General features: G+C 33.6%; 2 protein-coding genes across 3 annotated transcripts in view; one reads left to right on the forward strand and one right to left on the reverse strand.

The window, feature by feature from the left end:
• The window catches only part of bru3 (CUGBP Elav-like family member bruno 3), a 516,795-nt gene that overhangs the window by 315,844 nt on the left and 175,418 nt on the right, over positions 1-25,533 (reverse strand). The window lies entirely within an intron of this gene.
• Positions 6,773-13,652, forward strand: LOC146529023 (parkin coregulated gene protein homolog). The gene is made up of 4 exons (XM_085203225.1): positions 6,773-7,366; positions 8,225-8,396; positions 9,473-9,622; positions 11,817-13,652. Exons 1-4 carry the CDS (start codon positions 7,082-7,084, stop codon positions 11,975-11,977), a joined length of 768 nt encoding a protein of 255 aa, XP_085059351.1. The 5' UTR covers positions 6,773-7,081; the 3' UTR covers positions 11,978-13,652.

The following is a 25,533-nucleotide window of genomic DNA, read 5'->3' on the forward strand; positions in this document are numbered from 1 at the left end:
CATTTCCTTGCTCTGATAATGAGACAAAGAGAAATCTTCGCGGCGATGAATTCCGCCACTCATCACGCAATACCTCTAGAATCGGGCAGAGAATTAAGAACAGAAGTATATTAATGGAGACGGAGTTTCTGAACACTAAATTCCCATATTCTAAGGACATAGCGTGATAAAAAAATAATACAAATTATACTTACACAGAAAAAAACCGGCAGAATGTAGTTGATTAAATTTAAACTGTACATGTCATTATGATCAACCTGTAGGAGCACTTACCTGAAACAAAAAAATAATTATAATTATAATCTGACGATGACTTTTTTCAGACTCTTTAACTTTCACTAAAGCATTTTTTGTATTTGATTGTTTTTTGTTACAAATGCCAATGTTCGACAATAATTCCTTTATTTTAGTTCACACTGTATTCTGGAAATATCAGAGTAGGCAGAAGCAACTTGAGCACCTAGTTTTAAGACACTTTCATTGAATTCTCAAGGCATGTTGGGTGACGGAACTCAATACCGCATTTCATCTTGTTACCACAGCGTTTCCGTTCACGGCACGATCACATTTTTCACGCTTATCCCGTAAAAAATGCGAGAAAAACCGGTTTTGTTTTCTATTTACCTACCCACTTACCTCTACGTATATTCATAATATTTTCTCTTTCAACAAGTCAAACATTTCTCGCTGTTTATTTGTCAAAACAAATTAGAGGAAACAAAGTCCAGAATCAAAATAAATCACTTTAAAATTTTCTTAATTATGTTGAAGCTCCCTGAGTTTTCTTTGTAAAATGCTATTAACGCTTCACACGAAAGTATTTTGACAATGTAATGAGACATGTGTACCTACATTTCATATATTAATATTAATAAATAGCTAGCAACTTTGGGTGCAAGATTAAGTGCGGCGTTAAGATCTGCCACCTATACCACGGAGAATGGAAAACGAAACCGATTCTTATATAAGTTTAGTGTGAAGCTGTAGGTGTATGTATGATAGAAGCAAGGCGAAGCCGCGCGCGGGACGATAGTAAAAAATATATGTGAGTATGTATGTATACATACTTAATGAAGTAAGACAAAGTACAGCTTTAATAACTCAGTTTTATTAGGTCGACGTCTAATAACTAAGTAACTTTGTAACTAAGTCATAAAATCTAAGAAACTGAATTTGACCCACTTGTAATAATTGTATCATCATGAAACTTGACAGTTATATGTAGCTTTGGAGACATTACAACAATATGGTATCATCGACCTGGTGTGATAATAAAACCAAGAAATCTTGGAATTCAAATGAATTGTGGAAATTTTGGAAGTCACTAGTCAACCACTCGAGTTTGGGTTTTTATAACTTGTAGCATCGAGCACATTCTATAGCGCTTGATGAAAAAAAAACGAATGTACTCATTCAGTTCACGCTGTATACTCCTTAAGAAGTACTTATAAATATTATTCTTACCCGCTTAAATTTTGACAGCAAGTACACTACTTTCTCTCTACACATAAAAAAATACTAACTCATAATAACAATACTAATTAAATACAGAAAAGCTCTTTAATTCGACCTTTCTGTTAAGACTAAACTAAATCATTATCGAATGAAAATAAAATAAAGACAATCTTATCGCAATAATCCCGTCTCGTTAGAACCAATTAGCAAAGGATTCCGTTACTAAAATATTTATTTGTCGATAAACAAAAACATCTCCTTCAAATAGATATACCTACTACACGTGGACGGTATCAGCGCAAAACGGATATAACTCAAATATTTATTATTATATATACCTATTGGAGAATATTATTTCCTTCCTGAATAAATATATACAGATAGCAATAAAAATATAATATTTAGAAGAATATTATTTGATAAAACTCGGAATTTCTGAACCTGTTTTATGAACCCGTTGGTTGCGGGTTAGATTTTTAGAGTTTCGTTCTTCAAAACGAAAAAATGGAGCCCTTATAGTATCACTTCTGCTGTCCGTCTGTCCGTTTGTCAAAATATTTTTATCTTGAGATCGCCAGGAGGTATTAGACTGAAATTAATATCAAATATTACTCAGTTCAAAACTCAAGCTTCTAAGTCAACGCAATTAAAAGATACGTGCATCTACTCATCAAATATAAAATTAAATAAATATTTCATTTCCTCGAGTAAGGATCGAACCCACTCCCAGTCGCGTTTACAGGTACACTTTGCGCCGCTGGGCCACGACTGTCCTCAATACCTATAGGTATTTCATAGAGAAAAATCACTGCAAACTTGTATTTGTAATTCATTTCATACAAAATAAGTGCATACGTGTTGCCAGAGCAAGGAAATAAAAATAATTAATTCCTGGAATAGATATCGAACACACAGTCACAAGACATTGTTCCGCTGCGCCACGGAACCCTATCTAATATTGTTATTTCATATACGAAATAACCCATAATTTCTTTCGAATTATTTATTATTTCCCATTGACACAGCCCTCGTAAGCGTATGTGATGCAGGTACATTCAATTTGTTGTGAAGTCGTTTTGATGAAATATAAGCCAGCGAGGACTGTTATAGTGGATTTATTTGCAGAAAATACACTTTATTTGTAACTTTTGATATATAGTGTACTATTGCTGTTGATATAATGTTATTTTAATAAATTCAACATTCATAAACAGGTTCAATTTTCATATTAATACAAAAAAGAGAAAAGTAATAATTATATATCCACATCGGCCAAACCAAATAGCAGTATGTCAGTAAACCTGTACACATCGTTAGAGCTCCGAGGCAATCTTATTTACGATAAATAAAGAGGTTCATCAAGACGCTGTGAGACGAGACCACCCCTAAGAACATAATGTTCAAATTATGCAACGTGGGTGTAATAGTTTTGTATGAAATAATTTGGTTTCATACACGTAAATGTATAAGAAAATATTTTATATACCAATCTGTATTTATAGAAACATAGAGACATTCTGCTAAGACACTCTGTTCTTCATACGCTAATGAATTTTCGATATTTATCGATAAAAATTCGATAAAATCCGATATTTGTATTATTTGCATTTCGCCGCTTTGCTAGTGGTGACATAGGGCTTTATAGAGTCTCGTCACTCATTAGTCTCTAAAATTGAACTGAAAATGGAGAATACAGTGTCTTAACACTAGGTTCCTTACATATTCTGCTTTACGTCAAACAGTGTGAAGCTCAGTAAAAGCTTAAAACAGAATTTTATAATATAAAACAACGTATATATTGTATGTATGGTATATACATAAAATATGTATGTCGTAGAAACAGATTTACGACCGGCTAAGTAGCCAGTGGTCTCACGTTTCTACTATAAAACTGAAGCTTGAACTGAGGATAAAGACGATACTATGCACTATCATAATATATTAGTATTAAATGTATCGATCGATAATACTGTGTGTGGAGAAAAATATAACACACTATTACTTCTAAAATAAATAACATGTTTGTAATTTTCGTTTAAAAATGTTTTGAAAATCGGCTAGTGTTAGGACACTAGGACACACTAGTATCTTAACACTAAGTTCCTACTTAGTGTTAAGATACTCTGTTGAGGAACAGAGTGTCCTAACACTAGCCGATTAGAGCCGATAGGCAGAGGACTGCCTACTTTTTTACCGTGTGACCAGCGTTAAGTTAAAAAAACTAAAGAAGAACCAAGTAAGAAGGAAAAGAGCAAGGCACCAAATAGCTCAACAATTTCGTACATAAAATTGAGACGGCGAAATTACACTACCACCGATGCAATGCAGTGATTCGGGTCGCGCAAGGATAAAAAAAGCAGGTATCGCATGAAAGCCGACAACTTTCAAACTTTTTTGCCACTTTTTTCCCTTTTTTTGTAGTTTTTTTTATTTTCTCCCAGGATTCCCAGCTTTACGCCGGTGCGCTAGGTGTTCAAGGGTAACTCTTTTCCACCATTGAATTAATGTTTGAAACTAAAAATACTTTTTATTACGCGTTGAAATGAAATTTTAAAATTTAAAACACGCATAACTTTATTTTTGAAATGTGAAAAATGTGTAGTTTGTTTATTTCATTCGTTATAGTTGGATTATTGTGCCAAACAAAATAAATTTAACTGAGGCCTTCAAGCCGCAGTGGAACAGAGTCTGAAGAAACACGATGATTGTGGATTCGATCCCCTCTCGGAGTAATGATTATATTAAAAAAAATCTCAGAGGGCAGTCGTTACGCAAGGTCATAAGCCTGCGACTGTTAATGCGACAAGACGTTCCTAACTTTCTTTTTTGAGTGGTAGAACTCGACTCCGCGCTTTGCCTCGTTACCAGAGCGAGAAAATTATAAAATGAAATATTTAATTCCCTCGAGTGGGAATCGAATCCACAATCTGCCACGTTTACTCATATTAAATCTTGTAACAGATAAAACATAAATAATAAACAAAATAAAAGCAAAACATCGTTTCTTCTCACAACACAACATTCTTTTCACTGATAGAAATAAAAATGAAATAAAGACGCCGTCGAGTACAGTCTGTAAAACTCTATTATGTATTTTGCATTATAAATGTACTGTATTGAAGTCTACTGCACCTCTATAGTAAGCAATCATCGTTTGAACGGTTAGTCCGTTTGTCGTGGCGGTAGTACTAAATAAAACTAAACCAAAATTTTTCATTATATATTATGATATTTATTATTTTTAACCGATTTTAAAAAGGTTTGTGTGTTTTTTTATATAAATACATAGGTATTCGTAGGTGTGGTCCTTGATTAAGACTCGGTAATCAATGATGAATAGTTTTAATGATTCTTGTGTGCTTGCACGGCAGGCAGAGGGAATCTGGGAATCAAAAAAGACACTCTTTTCCCATTAAGACACTTCCGTTCTTCACTTTCCGCCGAATTCTGAAGACATTGCGTGTTGAGTGGCGGAACTTAACGCCACGCTCTTCCTAGTTATCACAGTGAAAAATTCTTAAAATCATCTTCACATGGCATCGAACCCACAATCTGTGGTATTTACATTCGCACACTTGTGCCCCTGCCCTACGAAAGATGTTATATATGAAAATCAAAAATATATAATGTAATATTATCTATCATAACCTATATTTCGTAGAGAAGCCCTAAGAATATTGGATAGCGATCGTTTGAATTCTTTATGTTTTCTTAGTTTACCTCCATTCGTGTCTCACCCGTCGACACGGTGTATTCAAAAGATATGTTTTAAAAGGCTTCTTTTCAGCAATCTGCTCTGAATTGTTCAGTCGCGACTTGTAAAAATTAAATTTAACAATAGGTTGAAAAATTGATGTCTAGACTACAGCCCCATTAGCTCCTTTTATAATGTTTGTTGAAGGGAATTTATGCGTAGATTTGTTTTTTTTTTGGAAGAACACATAGTAATGAGGAGCAAAAATATGTAACAACAAATTTTATAACAGTAATATGTTAGAGCGTAGAAATGAAAACAATCGTTTCTCCGTGTATTATGCGAAATAAACCCCACATTTTTTTTCATCTTCATGCTTTTTTTTGCTCACATAGGAACAGCAAAGGGAACCTAATGCTTAGAAGTCATATATTAGTAAATTAGCAAATAACTTTGTAGCGTTTATATTATGACACACATAAAATTGCATATTGACTCTAACATATACATAAAAATGTAAGATTTTTTTCTCAATATGAAACATCCATAAATACACAAGCGTGGTTCATCCGAAACTTCTTAAGATTACGTTATAAAAATTTTCATAATACCGGTCCCAGCTGATGCCGTATTAAATTTTAAATATCGAGAGCACCGTTCAATTTGCCGCGAAATTTCTATGACAGATAAAAAAAATCTTGTGGACAAATGAACAAAATCAGAATGGCGGTAATTTTTTTTTACTGAAATGATGTATTAAATTGATGTCATTGTGGAATCGGGAAGTGTAAAACTTTTGAATGTTCGATTCCTTGTGGAGAGGATACCATTTGGACATACGGCGGTAAGATCCGTTGGATTCTCTACGCTCACTTTAAAAAGAAAAAAAAGCAGGTTGTCTATTTTTAATACTATGCAAAAGCTACGGTTGAAGAAAATACAAACTGAAAAAGATTTTATCAAGGACTCGATTCCTCTACAAATAAGTTTAAAAAAAGTAAATTTTAACTCACAAATTGTTTTTTCAATACATTTAGCTTATTTTAATAAAATAATAAAAAAAAATCTCCATATTGGAAGTAATAAAGAAAAAATCTATCGCGCCCATTTATTTGATAGAAAGATCATAAATTTCTATTGGAACTTATCAAAAGAAATACCCCCCCAGCGTATCCTACGTGTAGAAGCCATCAAAATTCGTGGCACTTTTGCTACGTAGGATATTGTGAGATACCTTATATTAAAATGTAATAAAATTTTCCATAGCTAATATAATTTCGCGGCGTCCGAACGTAAGGTTGGGAGTTCACGCGGTGACATTTTTATGATTTTATTGCACATAAATTTTTCTTTATAGTCGAAAATTATTATGTTATTAGTACAAATAGTTGTGGTAAGTTATAGAGCTACTCTGATATAGTGGAGTAGAGAAAGAAGAAGTACGGGGTTCTAATCTAATTCAAATGAACATTTGTATTTATTAATAAGTGCGTTGTTGATTTACATAGACATGCAACGGTGTTGAATTACGTAATTTAAGATTATTTTAGGATTTCGAATATAGATTCGAACCATTGAATGGCGTGTTGAGTGGTAGAACTTAACGCCGCGCTACATTTATAATAAAAATTAATAAATAAAACATTCTTGAACCCACAACCACGAAAAAAAACAACCAAACAAAAAATCCCGCTCTCACGCTACAAAAGTGACAAATCACAGATCCATGTAGCCACGTCCTAACGCCCGCGGGTGCCGCGCGGCGGCGCTGTCGGCGATCAATCGATAGCGGTTGCCCGGCAACGATCATGTTGCAAAATAAACAATCACAATCGAGGCTCGCTCGTACAAATTTACTTTCTCCATTTTATTACTTCTGTCAACATTTTATCAACCATATTATCTGAATTACGATGATATTTTGATACAACAATGGTTCTGCTACCACCGTGCTCCAACGCGTGCGGGAAGGAGTTCCGCAGCTCCCTCAAGAAGCCCAGCCCCAATTATAATTATAGTAAAGTGAAAAAATGCAGGATCGTACCAGCTTTTACTATACAGGCTATGCAAAGGAACACTAGAGTAATGCCGCCGCCCAAGTGCGGCGTATTCGATCCTTTGCCGTCAAAGCCGACGATGTTCCGAAGATGCTATCAAAGGGGGGAGTTCCCGGTGTCTATTGAGTTCACTACGAGCGGAAAACGGCTCGCTTGGAAGGTAACTGTTCATGTAGTCGTTTTAATGTGGACTGACCGTGGAGGTGACGTTGTAAGGGGAATTTGAATTTTGTTGTCCATTTTGATAAATTATTATATGTGTTTTGTATTGTATAAATTGTAATTATTCAATACTTAATAATTTGATTGTTGGATTGTTTTTTATTAAAATAGGTATGTTTATTTTCTCAGAGCAGAGAAGAGTTCGTTACTTAAACATTAATACTTAAGTAAAATATTTAAAGAATCTCACTTTTATTTTACATACAAACAAAGAAAACAGTATAAGAGACAATATAATTTTAATTGCAAAGTACAAAATTTTAGCATTTTATTAATGTAAATCTAACGTAAACTTAAATTCTAGTGTTCTTAAATTTCAAACGAATTTCAATAAAGTTTTTGGATGGAGGTCATATAAATTCATTAGATGGACCTAATTAAAATAAGATGAATATTAAGTACGCTACACTTTTTGAATTTTAAATATTTCCAACAATTGAATTGCACACTCGCGATATAATATTAATAATTAGTTATTATTTGATTATTTTTAGGCTATAGTGGCACAGTAGTAGAATGTCTGACTCGAGACGAAATGACACTTCACTCTAGGCCCCCTTCCCCTCTGAAAAGACTAAACGCAGCGTTAAGTTTCATTATTCCACAAGCAATGTCTCTAACACGGACTATGACACACACTTGATTCCCCTAGTAGTAAAATGCCTGAAGTTTAAAAAATAATAGCAAAATTTAAACCTTTGTTGTAAATATGCTTCAAAAACAAATATTAAAAAATATCTTTCTGTTATAATCCTTATATTTTCCTTATTATTTATTGTGAACATTTTATTTGTAGGTGCCAATAGAAAAGTTAGATTTTCATCACTATCTGCCAATGTTCTTCGATGGGCTGGCTGAAGGCACTTATCCCTACAGTTTCATCATTGAACATGGTATACATGATCTGGTCACCAAAGGATCTTATAAAGTACTTCCTGTTGTACCTCAGATTATTATTCCTATAAAAAGTAAGTAAGTATATTTTAGTTTATCTTTCAGCACGGTAAGTAGAAACAACTTAGTGTCAAGACTATGCAGAAAATAAGGTAATACCCTAAGTGGGTATCAAACCCACAACCACCACACAAACCACAGAGCTCAACGCCGTGCTTCGTCTTAAAATGTACCACAGTGTTATCTTATTATATGAAATAAAAAAATAAAGAAATAAAATAAAAATTCACAATTCCCATGGAAAAACAAATCATTCACTGAAACTTAAGAAGCTTAATAATTTTAAGAATCGGTAAAAATTTAGATTCTCTAGGCCAATCCGCGTCGAGTGTAATACGATGCTCCCCAGTCAGGTGAACGTGAAGCTATCGGCGTATAAAAAAACCGGTCAAGTGCGAGTCAGTCTCGTGCACAGAGGGTTCCTTACTAATTTTACGGTTGTAGGTCGGCGTGAATAATAAATATTAACAAAATTGTGTTTACGGCTTTATACATTTAATTTGTATGAAATAAGCTACATAATATTTTACAACATTATATTTAGGAAGTTCCATTTTAATTATTTTTTTTTACTTTATTTGTATTGTAAGTTCACTTCTTGCCAAATTTTATAATTGTAAGTCCACAGGGAGAAGATACTCTGTAAGTTTAGATTACGCGGTGAATTTCATACAAAATGCAGCAAAAACGATGCATAAACGGGAGACAAACACAAACAAACATACATACACATAGATAACAAAGTGATCCTATAAAGATTCCGTTTTTTTGTTTGATGTACGAAACCCTAATTAAATATCATCTAATTTCCAGATTAAAAGTAAACTGATGCCCCCATATTATGTTTCGGCTGAATCTGTTTTATTATATTTGATCGAATTTTTAAAGATAAATTAAATTTTTGGCCTCAGTTTTTAAATAATAGTTGAATTTGTTGGTATTTTAATGTTCTCATACTATGGCGGAACTCAACGCCGCGTTTTGTCTTATTACCAGAACGATGAAATAAAAATATTTCATTCCCTCCAGTGAGAATCGAACCCACAACTGTCATCTCAATTCAATACAATAAGTTTAACTTTGTTCACAGACGCGCTAGCAACGAAGCGGCCCGCGGTAATGTGCTACGCTCTCAAGTGCATACAAATGCTGGTGACTGGCTGCGACAGGGTCGGCGAGGCCCTCGTGCCTTACTATCGTCAGATATTACCAACGCTTAACCTGTTTAAGGATAGGAATCGTTAGTATTATTGTATCTTCTCTGAGCCTAGTGTTAAGACACTCCGCTCTCCACTTTTTGCCAAATTTCGTGGGTTCGGGTCCCATTACCTTCAATTTTTATAAATATTTTTTCAAAATAATTTTGATTCTATTTTTTAAATTAACTAATTTGAAAACAGGTTACAAAGTATGAAATTCCATATCACAAATGCATCGATACAAAATATCCAGTGAAATTCTGCTTATTCGTTCTAAAATAATAGAATTGTATCATTTGATAGCGTTGTCGCGAACAGTTGTTGAGGGAGCGGGGGCGTGATATTGAGACAACCTTAGCTTCCGAAGTCTAGAAGTTGTATTTCTAAAACTAAAACAAAGCTTTCAGTGGAAGTGTATTAAGTAATAAGTTGCTTTTTGGATTTTTTTTCAGCTTTACGCTGTATCACGCATATAACAGGGTGGGCGGAGAAGACCCAATGTCGAGGCATTCCGTTCTCCGTTTTGAGTTTTTCTGTTACTATAGCGAAAAAATGAACACAATTAATCCCTCCGAGTGGGATCGACCGCACAACCATTGTTCTTACAATTAGACGCTATCCCGCTGAACCACGATGTTCTTATTTGAAATCTTTAATCAATTGATAAATTAAGAGTTAATATTACTGTTTCTTTATATAAAAGAATGACCTTTAGTAAACCTATATATAACGATATATTTGTAACTGCGTAGGCCGATAGCCAGTATCTATTTCTGTCACTGTTTTCTAACGGAGCCGTGGAAAGCTTTGCAGTTCAGGCTATATATTAAATTTACTTTAAGTTATTTTTAAATGTGTTGTTTTTCTAAATTAAAACCTGTTTATGACATAAACGTACTTAATATGTACCATATATAGACTGTAAACACAATGATTAGATTTACGTTTTCCTGCTTTGACTTACAAGCGCGGCGTTGAGTTCGGCGTTCGCCACCTAACATGTCATAATTGCCATTTTTATAAATATTGTACGTCGGAATTTTATACTCTTGTGTGGAGAAAATACGTAAAAGGACGAATGTACTGTAAAGAGATCCAGTTAAAATACAGCCTTCCCCTATAAACTAATTTCTTTCACATTATACTGCAAAAAAAAGTTAAACATGAATGTGTCAATATAATTAAACACCAAACACCAAGCCTGAGTTAACTAAGCGAAGATATCACTAGGAATGTACCGAATTCCATGACGAGGTCGTGTGACACCGTAGCCGTAGACACGCCGTAGCTGTAGACGCGCTTGTAGCCGTAGCACCTTGTAGCGGGCGACACATTATAATTAATCTACTCGAGGAGTCTATTAGAGGGGAAACAATGTATGATGTTGGTGTCAATACGATACTTGTACGCTTCTATGATTGATGCGAAAATTGATCTGTATATATTTTGGAGGGTTTGTAATATGTTACCTGTTCTGTTGTGGGCTTCTTTTGTGTTTGTGTAGATAGAGGAGCTAGTGATGGATCACTTAAGTCTCCGTTTTTTATTTATAATTTAAAATATCACTTCAGAATAATAAGAAGTACTTCTTAGTGCGTTTACATGATGATATTTTGCTTTATATACATACATACATATTTATATAATTCCAAAACAAAACCAGGCAAAAGCTAATTTACAAGCTTAGGCAGGAATGCCGTCAACCAACCCAAGGTGACCGTATTTCACGCCTTCTCATTTCTCGTCGCGTCAAATAGTTGCGGTCGAGGTTTTGGGTGTCAACTCTGCGTTTCAACGTCTGTTTGTTTTGTTAATGTTTTGAAAATTACACAGCAAGTTTGGTAAGAAGACATCACGGCGATGTAGGTTAATGTGACTATAAACGCAAGCGTTGTTGTGAGTTCGATTCTTATTTAGAGGAATTCCTTGCACTGGTATAGACAAAGCACAGCTTGGGGTAAATAGTGTTTCGAAAATTAGCCGAAAAATGAGAAAAGCAGTGTCTGAATAATAGGTTGTCTCTGTCCCTCACCCTGCTATATGTGGAGTTATAACCAAAAATAAAAAAAAAATTGTAGACTAAAATCTGCGTTGCAATGTAGGATAGTTTCTGATTGTAAGCTCTAATATTATTAAATCATTCCTCCCACATGAAACAGTTTACGCAGTGAGAACCTAATGTTAGGACACTCTTTTCTCCACACTAATATGTATATTTTAAACATCTTTTATCAGGAAATATGGGCGCAGGTATCGACCACACGGCGGCCAGAGGTGAAAACGTAGCCGACATGATAGAAGACACCTTGCAAATACTGGAGCGCTACGGCGGTCCTGACGCCTTCATAAATATAAAGTATATGATACCGACGTACGAGTCTTGCGTTTTAAATTAGCTTACTTGATTGTGTTATTTTTTTTACTGTTATTTATACATTTTTAGAACGGTTTATAGTAAATTTGCTTCGCTTTATATTGATATTAGTGTGCAATAAAATTGTTATGAAAATTGTTGTAGCAGCATTTAAATATGCGACCCTTGAAAATTGTTATTATGACAAACCGTTTTTAGTGAAAATTAGATATAATTATTATATATGTTAAATATTTTCTTGTTACCAAATTCTTATTAAGATTATAATCATTTTTAAACTGTTAGTCCACACTAAGAAAGAATAATATTTTCAAAAGATATACATATGAAACGTAAAAAGATTCAACTTGGACGGAATATAATAAGAGCGGGCTCGAGTCGCGAAACGTACATTTTTTACATATTTTCTATAATACTTTTCTTATTTTTTTGGATTCGAATGCACTAACTAAATTATACACCAAACTACTCTAAAACAATATGAATCCCCTACATTTAAACTTTCCAAATATGAACTAACTTTATGTTAATAACCGACTATTAGTATTGAACCGTCAGATTTACATTTCTAGCAATCTTCATCGCGAATTGCATTTACCGTTCAATAGAGCGTTATTACAGTGGCATAATTTCACATGGTTATTACTATCATGTAGCTACCTAATTGTAATTTCGGATGCTTTTAGAGATTTTTTTTATTATTTATACTGTGTTGAGTGGAAAGAGGAGTGTTTCAACACTAGGTTGAGGTTAGAAGTTAGAATTGATATGCTTCTGTCCTGTAATTATGGAAATTTCATTTCAACTCGTTTTTAACACACTTCTATCAGGTCGGCTTGTAGTAAAATCTAAGAAACTTATTTTGACCCATTTATATTTGTATCATCGTGATCACCAATTAAACGTAGCTTTGTCTATGGTACTGGAGTATCTGATGATGGAGCCAGGACCTGAATGGTGGAACTCTTCAGTGATTAGTAAGCTATGCAATTTCCGACTCACACTGAATTAATTTATAGATCCTAGCACATTTTTTATCGATGGAGAAGTGGATGGAGGATGGAGTCACGATGTTTTCTACTTTTTTTATGTACGATAAAAGCCTGTTTGGAATTTATTTTAAAATATTTTTTTTTACTTTTGAAAGAAATTTAAATTTTAGTGATCAACTACTATAGAAATAGCTAGTAAAAGTAGTTAACAAATTTGAGTAAACATCTTGTATAAAAAATATGTCTCTTTAGATTTATCTATCATCTATTGACACCTACTAATATTGTACACCTGGCTTTTAATGTCATATAGAGTATTTTTTCAGAAAGGCTATTGGCTTTATAACAATACGTTGATCTATTGTGTAACCTGCAAAGTTACCTCGGGCATTTAAATGTACAACACGCCTGTTGGTTATTTTCATTTGACTGTGCAGACAAAGCCGCAGGTAAATCTATTATAATTATAAATTCCTTAGATCTGAAGCTACTCTCAACCTTATATTAGGTTCCACCAAATTGTAATTTTAGAGCAGTATATCAAAGTAAGGCGGTGTAAAGAAAGATTGCTTGAATTAAAATTCCTCGCATAAAGAATTTCTAGGTGCTCTAATGAAACTCTAGTAAATTGATCTCGTCTATTGTAATACTCATTAAAAATAATTGTTAGATTTTATTTACATTCTTATGTTAGTTATATAGCGATGCTAGTTTTTATTGTTATTTCTTTTATTGATTTTTTTAATAAATGTGTAGTAACTTTTGGGTGTTTTTTATTTATAACTGTTCTTTAAAAAATTAAGTAGACATTGAGCGGAACTCTACGTCGTCGTCGTTATATTGCCTGAGTGGAGAAATTATAATAATGAATTTTGCCAAATGGAAATCGAACTCGTAATTTACGATTTAAAACTGGCCCCACTGCGCCATTGTGGCTTCAACGTTCTACCCATAGTATAAGCAGAATTGGTAATATTAATGATTGGTAATATTAAAGAAAAATTGAAAAAAATATAAGCGAATACAGGGATTTTTTACTGTTTCAAAGAAATTATATATTTTTTTTATTTTCTAAAGCACCAAACAGGAAATGTTAATGACATTAAAATATTTAAATTTTCAATAACACTTAAAAAGTTTATTGCCGTTTCGTTTAAAAATGTTCTACAGAGCTGTATACCGTCTGTTCTTCGGAGTTCCAAAGCTAATAATCATGGCACATTTATCCAAAAATCCGTTCGTTGTTCTCCATTTTTTTAGCTCTCTGCTTTATTCCATAGAAAGAGTAAATCATTATAGCTTTGCAGCTACATTCTCCTGACGTTTTCTTCTACTCTATTTTTTGGACTAAAATTGACCCCACCCCGGGGAGTGGGAATCAAAATCGCAACCGTCACGTTTGCAATCACACAATCTGCCGCGGCACCACGATGACCTCACAAAAAACACAGTGACTCATTCTGCCGCTAAATTAGTGCCACAAAATCCAATAATGAATAGTGAGCACTACGTACGGTACGTCCAAACTAAAGTAACTTGTAATGTAAATCATATGCATGCATACAGTATTCCGGTTCAAAGCCTGTAAATTGCTTTGCCTGATCTAAATATTGACTTGGCGCTCCCCAGAGGTGTCACCGGACCGCATATAATCATAGCGCAGTATTAATATACTTACGAGTATGTGGTGGTGGAATTAGATCATTTCCATATTAGCTACTGTATTCGGACTCCGGTGATTATAAAAAACAATTTCCCGCTTAAGTTTTTAGTGTTAAGATAATGTTCTTTAATTTTCGTCCGAATTTCGTGCAGGTTTAATGGCACAACAGCAAAACAAAGAAATTTTAATTTCTCTTCGAATGTTCGAATATCAATATTCAATTATTCTCACGAGTGAGTATCGAACTAACAACTGTCGCGTTTACAGTACAAACGCCGTGCCACTGCGCTACGACCGCCAATATTAAGAAATGTTTACATAAAAATAGGGTTTTTTACTCATATCTATCAAAAGTATTATCGAAGTATAATATTTTATAGTATCCTGTGAGTGAAGACGCGTCACGCTTTATCTTAGCTGGGGTATAAATATTAATATAGATAGATGCTGGCCGACCGGCTCCAGTACATTTATCAGCGGGACGCAGACGCGGTGCGCGACACCTTTTTAGTCGCCTAACATTTATTACAGGAGGGTTATGATGTTGAATGTATGGATGTGGCTTTGTGTATGTATTTATTTTTATAATATTCTCGTTAAGCTTGTTTCTGTATACCGCATGTGACAGGGTAGGCAGAGGGAACCTAATGTTAAAACACTGCGTTATCCATTTTCCTTTTTAATTTTCGATCTTGTATATTGTGTGACTGACGTTCTATCTACTAGAGCGTAGAAGTAATAAAAGTAATAAAAAAACAATTATTTTCTCTAGTAAAAATTGAATCCAAAACCATCGTGATTACATTCAAACACTGTCCTATTGTACCACGAGGGTCCCTTTTACAATATTGTATTATTTTCATTCAGTTGTAATATTCATTATTATTTCCACGTAAATTGTAACCGAGGCAGTCATCCGCGCTTATTCGTAAGTAGCCCTAGTCGTTTCCAGGCGTTTTATCTCATTGAAACGCCTTCAGACTAGAATAATTTATCTTAGGAGCAATCAAGACAGTAATTTTCGTGAAGAGTTCGCTGCAAACTATGGCCTTACGTTTCATTGTTGTACAGCAAATTATATATTTTTTTATATTTATTACAATTCCTCTTTTGGGTTGTATAATGTTGGAATATTATATTACGGAGGTTTAGGAAATTTCGAATTAATATACCTTTATAAAATAAAAATTATACAATTATACTAACACATTAATTTATACTCGAGAAAAAATTACAACAGTTTCCAGTAAGACTTTTCTTAGGTTCCCGCTATATCCCGTATATTGTAGAGTAGACGAGAAGGCCTCCTAATAACTGTAATAGCTGTTTGTTTATGATAGACTGTTAGTTTTAGCTTCTCGGATTATGTTAACATTGTAAACTTGCAAGTTGTAGGCATATATTAGTATAAATTTAGTGTAAATATTATTTTTAACTTTGCTATATTGTTATAAAGCTATTATAATATTGGTATCTTCTGTTACTGACTAACTGAAAGAAAACGGGTACAGACAAAACTATTAAGTGAACGTGAAATTTAGAATGAAAGTTCCTTGGGGAGTATAGGGGAGAAGTAGAAAGGGCTTTCTTTAAATTCAGCATGAAGAGTCCTTGGGGAATATAGGGGAGAAGTAGGAGGGGATTCCCCGAAATCCGACGGGAACAGGCAAACCAGGATTTTCTATTTTGCGTAGATAACCCAATCGAAATTGCCAACAATTAATTAATAATGAAGTATATGTGGAAAAATACATCTGGAATTCCGTAAACACAGTTAGTTCTTTAAGCAATCTCCCTTCTTCATTCCATCTGTCTCATAATGAGCATATAATGGTGAAAAATATGGCATTACACCGTTGCTTGATTATTAATCGTTGCAATTTTTCTTTTAGTAGTACTCAGACGGCCACTGCTCCTGTGATTATATAGCTAAGTTTTAAATGCCCGTTTGAGGCTATCGTGGTGCGCGATTGTTGTGGGTTCGATTTCCTAGCGGGAAAATTAATTAGTTTTATTTTATCGCTCTAATAATAGGATAAAGTGCGACGTTAAGCTACGCTACGCTATGCTAGCGACAATACGCTATGTCTCGAAAATTGGGCGAAAGTAGAGTAAGAAATGTCTTCACAATTGGTTCCTAAGCATACCTTGATATGTGCAGGATTAAGCGCAAAGCATGCTGCATTTTAAATACGTCCTATACAAATCTAACTTTTGTACTTTTAGTACTGATAGATTTGAAGTCGTTGCCAAGCCATGCCATACCACACACGAACACAAACTCCTACAATTTACTCTTATTTCCTAAATCTTTTACTTTATTTTTATTATGTTAACATTTAAAAAAAAACATTGCTTCCTACCGGTGTAACAAAGCTAGATCTGGACTATTTTACGACATCACCTAGACAAATTTTCCACTGAGATAAGAAAGAAATAGGCAAACAGGACAAAAGCGGTATTAAAGCTTGTGGCTCTTAATACGGATTACATGGAACGAACGGGTCGGTCATAGAGTAGTGTTGAGTGGAAATGATATGGCACAGCGTTTGACTGTAAGCGCCACGGCTGTGGGTTTGATTCCCACTCAGAAGAATGATAAAATTTATTTTGTTTTCACGCTCGCACTGGTAAGCAAAACGTGGCGTTGAATTCCGTTATTCAACAGGCAATATCTCTAAATTGATCAGAAAGTGGAGAAATTAGCTCTCCCTCCTATGCGGGAAAAGCTGCTTTTCTTACTATATTATAGAAGATTAAGTAGATGAGGAAATTTTTCGTTTGTACAACGTACTCGTAACAATTATCGATTCCATTATCCAACGGAAATCATATAATAGGAAATGGAGTGTCTTAACACGACGTTTTCTCTGCCTTCCTGCAGCGTACGGGATACAATGTGAAGCGGTTTAGATTTTTTTAACAATTATATAATTAAAGGTAGTGCATAAATAAATTTTGCTTACACTTGTTAGGAAATGCATAAAAAAAATATTTATTTTTTTCCTTTTATAAGACCATCCAAATAACAATTAACTATTTTAATAAAGCATATTTCTAATATAAATTTATATTATTTATATTAAACAAAAAACCATAGATCGTACAAATCATACAAATTATTACATTAAAAGTAAACTATTAAACACGAAACACTTCTACTATTAGCAATACTAAGGTAACCCCTTAGTTTTTGGGCAAGATAATAGTGATTAAATGAATTTAAGGCGTTTCACTTCGCCGCCGTGGAAATTGTGGGACATTTTATTACTCTAGTTGGGCTGTAAAGCGAAATCTGAATGATCTGAAATATTTGGAGCGGAATTAATTCTTTGGGGGTGAATTTCTGTAACGTTTTTACGATCTCGTTTTTCAACGTTCTTTCGGTGTACAGAAGTATCTATTTTACATGTAAAAGTATCTGATTGGCTTGTTTGGTATAATTGGCTGTGAATTGAATTGATTCAACATCAATTCAATATTATTTATTTTGTTTATATTTTCATATAATTATTTGTTATGTAATTGATATATATGATCACGGTATCGTTTGAATTTAATATAATATTTGTCGTACTAAATACTACTGGTAGAAATATAAAACAGATTTAGAAATATATCATAAAAATATAAATAATTCAGTTTAACGCTATAAATCACGCAGCAAGATAGGCAAAGAGAATCTAGAGACACCCCGTTATGCGTTTCGCTTTTCATTCAAACTCGAGAATATAACGATATTAAATATTTTATTTTCTCAATTAGGAATCGAACTTACAACCACGGCCACGACTCATACTACCAAGATAATATTTCAAATTCACACACGAACAAATAATATTATCATTTCCCTTTGGTATAATAATAATTATAATGTCTCCAGCAATTAATAGAATATAGCATTGTTTCAGTAATTACACCCTACGGTTTGACCCGTCACTGCCCTGCCTTTTGTTAGCAGATTACAATAGGTCTTAATATATACGTATATACATAAATATATATATTGGTACGTATTATGTAAGCTTATTATAATTTAAGTGAATATTATATTGCTTATCGTATGTGTTTGTACTAGGTATGAGGCCGTCGTAGTTCAGATTTCAGAATCATAAGATTTAATAATATTTTCATTTCCTCGCTTTGGTAATGAGGCGAATTGCGAAGTTAAGTTCCGTCATTCAACACGAAGTGCGGAAAATGAAGAACGGAGTGTCTTAGTGGGGAAACTGAATGTTTTAAGAGGTTTCCAATTTCTCTCTAACCCTGCTAAATGCGAAATACAGCGAGAACCGACTTTAAGAAGAAAAATAAACAGATTGACAAAAGAAATGTTATACTGTTGGAATTAGGTAATATCATAATTATAAATGAATAATAAAATATTATTTGTGTATGATGATTTATTTAGGCATCCAAGTATTTGTGTTTTGTGGAATTTGGAAGGAATTTTAAATTTGTGGAAAATGGAGAACGGGTGTCTAAACACTATTTTCCATCTACCTTTACTCTGCGGGATACTGCGTGAACTTGCCTTTTTAATTACATTGCAATTTAAGAAATACATAAACAAAATAGAATATCCAATTCCTACATACAAATATACCTAGAGCTCCATACAAAATGAGAATTGGCTTAGAGCACAATTTACCTCTGATTGAAACAATGTAGAATGCAGATTTTTCATATCTATTTCATACTAGATCCCCGAACGCCTGGGGCGGTCGATAAGAACCAGAGTAATTGTTAGTACGAACGCGACAAGAGAAAAATTCTAAAAACTCTTATTTTGTTTTGTACTTGTTTTAGTTGAAAAATTGCATTTTTTAGAGAAATTATATTTTCTTTAATATGTACGCTTTTTACCGTAATAACAGGAGAGGCAGAGGGAATTTAGTGTTAAGGCACTCCGTTTCCCGCCTGCCCGATTTTCGAAACATTGCATGTTGAGTGAATGAATTCGATAACACGCTTTGATTTGTTATCAGGACGAAAGAATAAAAATAAAGAATAATAATTTTGTCACTAAAACTTTTGTGACGACTCACTACAATTTTAGTTCCAAAAAAAGACAATTAATCCTATAAATAAGATTCGTAAAAATAATTAAATATATTTATAATCCTATCCTATATCTTATAAAACAAAGTCGCTTTTCGTGTCTGTCTGAAATTTCTAACTCTTCTTCTTCTAAACCACCCAACGGATTTTTATGCGGTTTTCACCATTAGGTCGAGTATTTCTCAGGGAAGGTTTATATATAGATTATTATTTGTACATTCTTATGTAAATTTACATAAATACGATAAATGTGTATAAAGTCCTACCCGTTGAGACACTTTCGCGCATGCGCTGCTTTAATGGTAAGTACTACATGAAAATTATGTAGTGGAGTATTGTGCCTCTTAATAAGATCTACAAAAAAGTCCACGATAGCATATTTTTATCTTTTAAGAATAACGTGTAGTGATCATATTTCTGTCTAAAAATAGTAATTTCAATATATTTTTTATTGTGAGGGATATTTTTCCATAATAATCCTTATCCTTTAAAATACTTTATTAATTTTCTACGTTAAACGAAGATAAAATTTGCTTTTTACACTATTTCGTAATTGCGAATAGTATTAGAGAAAAACGCATTTAATTGTTGACACATCCCGCCGTTGAAACATCAGCTGTGCCGACTCAAGTTTTACTTATCCCTTACTCTCAGCATATAAATAAGTATATTAGTTACGTTGGCCATTTAATGTAGATCAAAACTGTCTTTTACTGTTTTTTCATTTTAATAAGTACTTTAGAAGTTGTTACAATATCAAAAAATCCTTCCTGCGAAACGCGCCCCGCGACGTTTTGCTTATACAAGCGCGTCATGAGCAGTCATCGGTGGTTCAGTGGTAGAATGCTCGCCTGCCACGCGGGCGACCCGGGTTCGATTAATTTTCCTCACAGGCAGCCACGTAGTGCTTGCTTTTCATCAGGGACAGAATACCCTCTTCAGCATTAACCACAAGCTCGAAAAAAAAACCCGCCTGCCTCTATAGCAACGAAGATTTAGATGCGTTTGCACGTATTGGATAATTGGAGTTGAATGTATTATTTCAGCGCGATATATTTGGTTTCATATTTTTTGTAGTAGTTATTAGTAGGTAGGCTTTGTTTATAATTTCTTCCGTTTAAAAATAGTCATTTAACTATATAAAAATAGTCATTTAAAAATATTTTAATAAGTACTTGAAAAGATTAGTAGCACAGATTTAAAATTTCGGTACCTACTAAAAAATCCTTGCTGTGTAAAACAATTGGAAAATTCTTATTGAAACTACGAAAATGCGGGTTGCATTAGAGTTTAATTAATTTTCACATTATCTTAAGTGCTTTGCAAACATACATTATATGAATAATCCAGTAGTAAAAGCGGGCGAAGCCGCAAGGGGGTCGCTAGTATGTAATAATCATAGATTATAAATAAATTACTGTTTCTAATCACTGCTACTCATAAAAATACATACTTAAATAAAATAAGTATTTAGGAGAAAATTGCACAAATTATAGTGAAAAATATATAAAGTTAGTATATTTTTTGATTAAAACTACATGATTGCGCTTAGTTGAGAGAAGATCTTTCACAAAATTTGATCTGACGCTAGCAATGTTCTGGGAGAGCGTTGATAAAGCTCACCCTTTGTACTTTATAGGAATGCCAAGATTTCTTAGTTTAATCAAAAAAAGAATATTTTATTTTCAAATTACTTGTTTAAGTTTTGTGATTAAGTTGAGGATTTTTATGGTCGAAGTATATTTAGCTCCAAGCTGTATCCTGCATATAGCCGGGTAGACAGAGGAACCTAGTGGTAAGACACTCCGTTCGTTACTTACTTGATTATGGATTTTTTAAAGATTAATATCAATATTCATTAAATTCAATATATCCACTGAACCAGAGAAAAGAAACTTAAATAACTAAAAAACATCCTTCTGAATAGAAATCGAATCCACAACCATCGTATCACCTGCCTGCTGCCACTGCACACGACGGCCGTTCGTTTTCTTCTCATACATATTATAAAAGTTTACTTTATTTGTTAGCATGAGAAAAGCAGCACGTGCCTTCAGTTTCCACTCCACTAATTTGGAACATCTGAAGCTCTGAAAGACACCGACTGTTATATCGATGCTATTTCTGTTTACACGGATATTTTAACGATGTTTATCCGACTGCGAGAGGCGAGGTCGCCGACTTTGTTGTTTATTAAAGAAAAATATTTTTAAAGAATTGTACCTATATCAATATAACGATGAACAAATATATTTATAGTAAGTAATTGAATAAGTAGGCAGAGAGAACTGGACATAGTGCTAAGACACTCTGTTCCTCATTAAATTACTTTCGTTACTCATTTTCGTCGAAATTGAACGCCGCGTTACCAGATCGACGAAATTAATATATTAAATATTTGATTGCCCCGAGTGGGAATCGAACCCGTCGTCGCATTTACAGTCGCACACTTATGTCCCCGCGATATGATGGTCTCTACTTATATTTCTTATACATAAATAGAAATATACACTATAGTTTAACATTAATTAATTATGTTATTTTACATTTTAGATTTCTAGCAACAGTTCATCAGATTGTAAAAGCTTGTCGCTTCACGGCGAACACTTCGCGTAATAAAAGATCATAGTTCAAGATGACAAATATTACTAAAGCTTAGTGTAGACTTGCAGAAACAATAAATAAGAAATCATTAAGTAGAAACCATCGTGAAGCGTCACAGCATCTGGTCGTAAACGCAACGGTTGACGGTTCGATTCCCACTAGGGAGAATTAACTATTTCCATTTCTTCGTTCTGGGAAGAACACAAATATATTGCACAAATAGCAGGGTAAGCAGAGAGAACGTAATAATAAGACACTCCATACTCCACTTTCCACCGAATTTTGGAGGTATTGCGAGCTATTTCGCTTTACCTTGTTACCAGAGTGAATAAATGTAAATATGAATAACCAATAGTTAATTTCTCAAAGTGAGAACCTGAACCTCGAACCTGTCGCGGCTACAGTCACAAGATTGTACCATTGCACCACAAAGCCTGCTATAGTATAATAATATATAAATGAACAGATGTGAACATCTCCTTATCGAGTAACGCATGAGCGAGCGCTCTAACTACCTTCTACTTCACGCCTCGTGCGTCGAGTCGTTAGAAATTCTTAGATATTGTTAATATTTGCAATATTGTTGATTCCAATACTTACTGTATTAATAGTTACTTGGCAAATAAGTGAAGTGACATTTTATGTACGACTTATTCGATTAGAAAATGCAATAGAAAATGCTAGATTTTACTTATAAATAGTCACTGTAGAGTACATAGAATTGGTTAAGAAAATAAGAGATTTTTCTTATTGATAGGTATATTTTTTTCTGTTTTAAGCAATTTTAATTTTATTTTGTGAGGAAGATGCAGAGAATTTGGTAGTAGGGCAATTCGTTCTTTTCTTTACTAAGTAGTTAGCATATGAACATGCAAGAGTTTCATTACAAGAGTCATAATGAAATTCCTTGTTATTTCAAATTTACAGGTTGCTGTACATCTTCGAACTTAGATTCCATAATAATCAATTAATCAAAAAAAAATAATCAATGTGCTAGTCAGTGTTTTACTATTAAATAAGAATATAAATAAACTCACTTCACACTATATCCCACACATGGCAGAGAAAGCAGACCTTAGACACTCCCCATTTTTCCGCCAATGTCTATAGACATTGCGTGTTGAGTGACGGAACTCAACCTCGCGTTTAGATTAATTCTTCCGAGTGGAAATTAAACTTACAACCGTAACATTTACATCCAGACATTGTACCGCTGTACAACGAGGGTAAAAAAAGAAGAATAAAGAAGAAAACAAATGAATCATCATTTTTGTTAAGAACTTTTTAAGTTCATATTATACCGTGTAAATAGAAGAATTTTATTCCACTTGATCCATTATCAAACAAAAGTTATAAATACTATGAAATTTCAGCTCAAGGGATATTTCAATCGACTGTAATCCTATTTGATACGTGCTTTATCTCGCGTTTCATTGATTACTCTGTTGTTATCGCTTACTTTACGTATTATTTGTGGAATATACAAAAAGAGCTGTTTTGTAAAGTGTAAGTCATTCTGTTTTCGTTTTTTTATGATATAAAGGTTATTGCCGATTGAGGCCGTGGGTTCTTGTCTCGATTCCCACTTAGGGGAACGAATTATTATTTTCATCGCTCTGGTAACAAAACAATTCCCAATGTTGAGATTTTAAAACGAAGGGAACGGGGTGTCTTAAATATAGGGTTCCCTCTGTTTACCCTAATTATGTGTCTTTTTTCGCTATTTGTTTTGTTCGTATCGCAGTGCGCATGCGTGTTGGGTGTTAGGTCTTAGGTCTCTGGTCGCCAAGGTGGAAATACTTTTGATTTAGGAATACCATTTTGCCCCAATTTTATTGTACTTCTGCCCAGTTATCACAGAGTCCCACATTAATATATCAATTTTTTGACTTGAATTTGAACATGCCTACACCTCAGTTAAACAGGCCTAACCACGTCACAGTGACGTCACCTGCTTCAACACCCACTAACCTAGATTCTGGCTAGGTCACCTGATATTATGTAATATTTCAACCAATAGTACTCACGCTGTTGTCAATTGGTTAACTTTATTAACCAATGGTCGGCCTAGGCGTGGCGTGGCAGTGTGCCAAGTCTGATGCTAAAGCGGCGTCGGCCTTTTAACACTTGTTGATATATCTAAAAGTTTTCAGATTTCTAGAACTTGGCCTCCAGTTGGCTTAAATGTAACTAGAAGTTAAATAAACGCACATTGGTTAACTTTCAACGAATCAGAGTAATTCTTTTCCAACTTATGAAAAAATGCTTTGTAACTGCGTACATAACTCGACGTTTCTCTATATAAAGTAAAAAGTTAATTAAGTAAGTTAATTATAATTCAGTAAAATATTTAATATGAAAATCATAATGTATGTATGTACGTAATGCATCTGCCTGTAACCCCTTGATTGAGGAAGCACGAGATGATCTGTAATTACTCATTTACATAATTTATGTTTTAATTTTCGTAAACCGCATATTTGTATGGAAAATTAAATATCATGAACGAAATACTGATGTTTTCATACCACACCACAATCAATAATAAAGATTGAAATGTAATGAATTTTAAAATTTAATATGCACCTAGTTGTCGCCCCCTACTGTATCTGTGGTTAAGTTGATACACATATAGATTATCGTACTCTATATTTTAAAATATTTTAAATATATTTAATATTTTAATATTTTAAAATAACTTCAACCACTAAATTTTTACAAAAGAGCTTAAAACCAAATATGTAATATTATATAAATTCACCATAATATAGAATTCAGATTCCATTAGTACTAAAGAGAGCCAAACAAAAACACCATCATAAGAAATCAGTTATGCACATAATGCTCGGTTTGGCATCGTGCCTAGATAACACGCTATCTAACACGACATTCTTTTACATGAGCGGTCTTGTACTCTACAAGTAACAGATGACAGCGAAAAAAAATAAAAAAAAACAGTTTTTCTTTATATTAATTTTAAAATAGTTATAAAATATATTAATTTAATAAAGAATGGAATGGGGTACCTGGTCACTAGGTGCTCAGATTCTTTCTATAAAAAAAAATCAAAAGATACTAAACTTCAGTTTTATATATTTTAATATTATTATCTATTTTTATCTAACTATTATCTACAGGGAAGGGGCCATGCTGCACAGGCACTACGTGTGACTGTAAAGATGACAATTGTGGGTTCAACCCCCTCTTAACACTACGTTCCATTTGCCTACCCTGCTCTTTAATGGTAAATAAAATATT

The sequence above is a fragment of the Heliconius melpomene genome, chromosome 19, assembly GCF_056956725.1.
Source record: "Heliconius melpomene rosina isolate 202511_hmr_F chromosome 19, ASM5695672v1, whole genome shotgun sequence".
Taxonomy (NCBI): domain Eukaryota; kingdom Metazoa; phylum Arthropoda; class Insecta; order Lepidoptera; family Nymphalidae; genus Heliconius; species Heliconius melpomene.

Coding starts and splice junctions, on each gene's coding strand:
- LOC146529023 (XM_085203225.1), top strand. CDS start 7,082: ATGGTTCTGCTACCACCGTGCTCCAACGCGTGCGGGAAGGAGTTCCGC. Junction 7,367..8,224: donor GAAAACGGCTCGCTTGGAAG/GTAACTGTTCAT, acceptor TTTTATTTGTAG/GTGCCAATAGAAAAGTTAGA. Junction 9,623..11,816: donor CCTGTTTAAGGATAGGAATC/GTTAGTATTATT, acceptor ATCTTTTATCAG/GAAATATGGGCGCAGGTATC.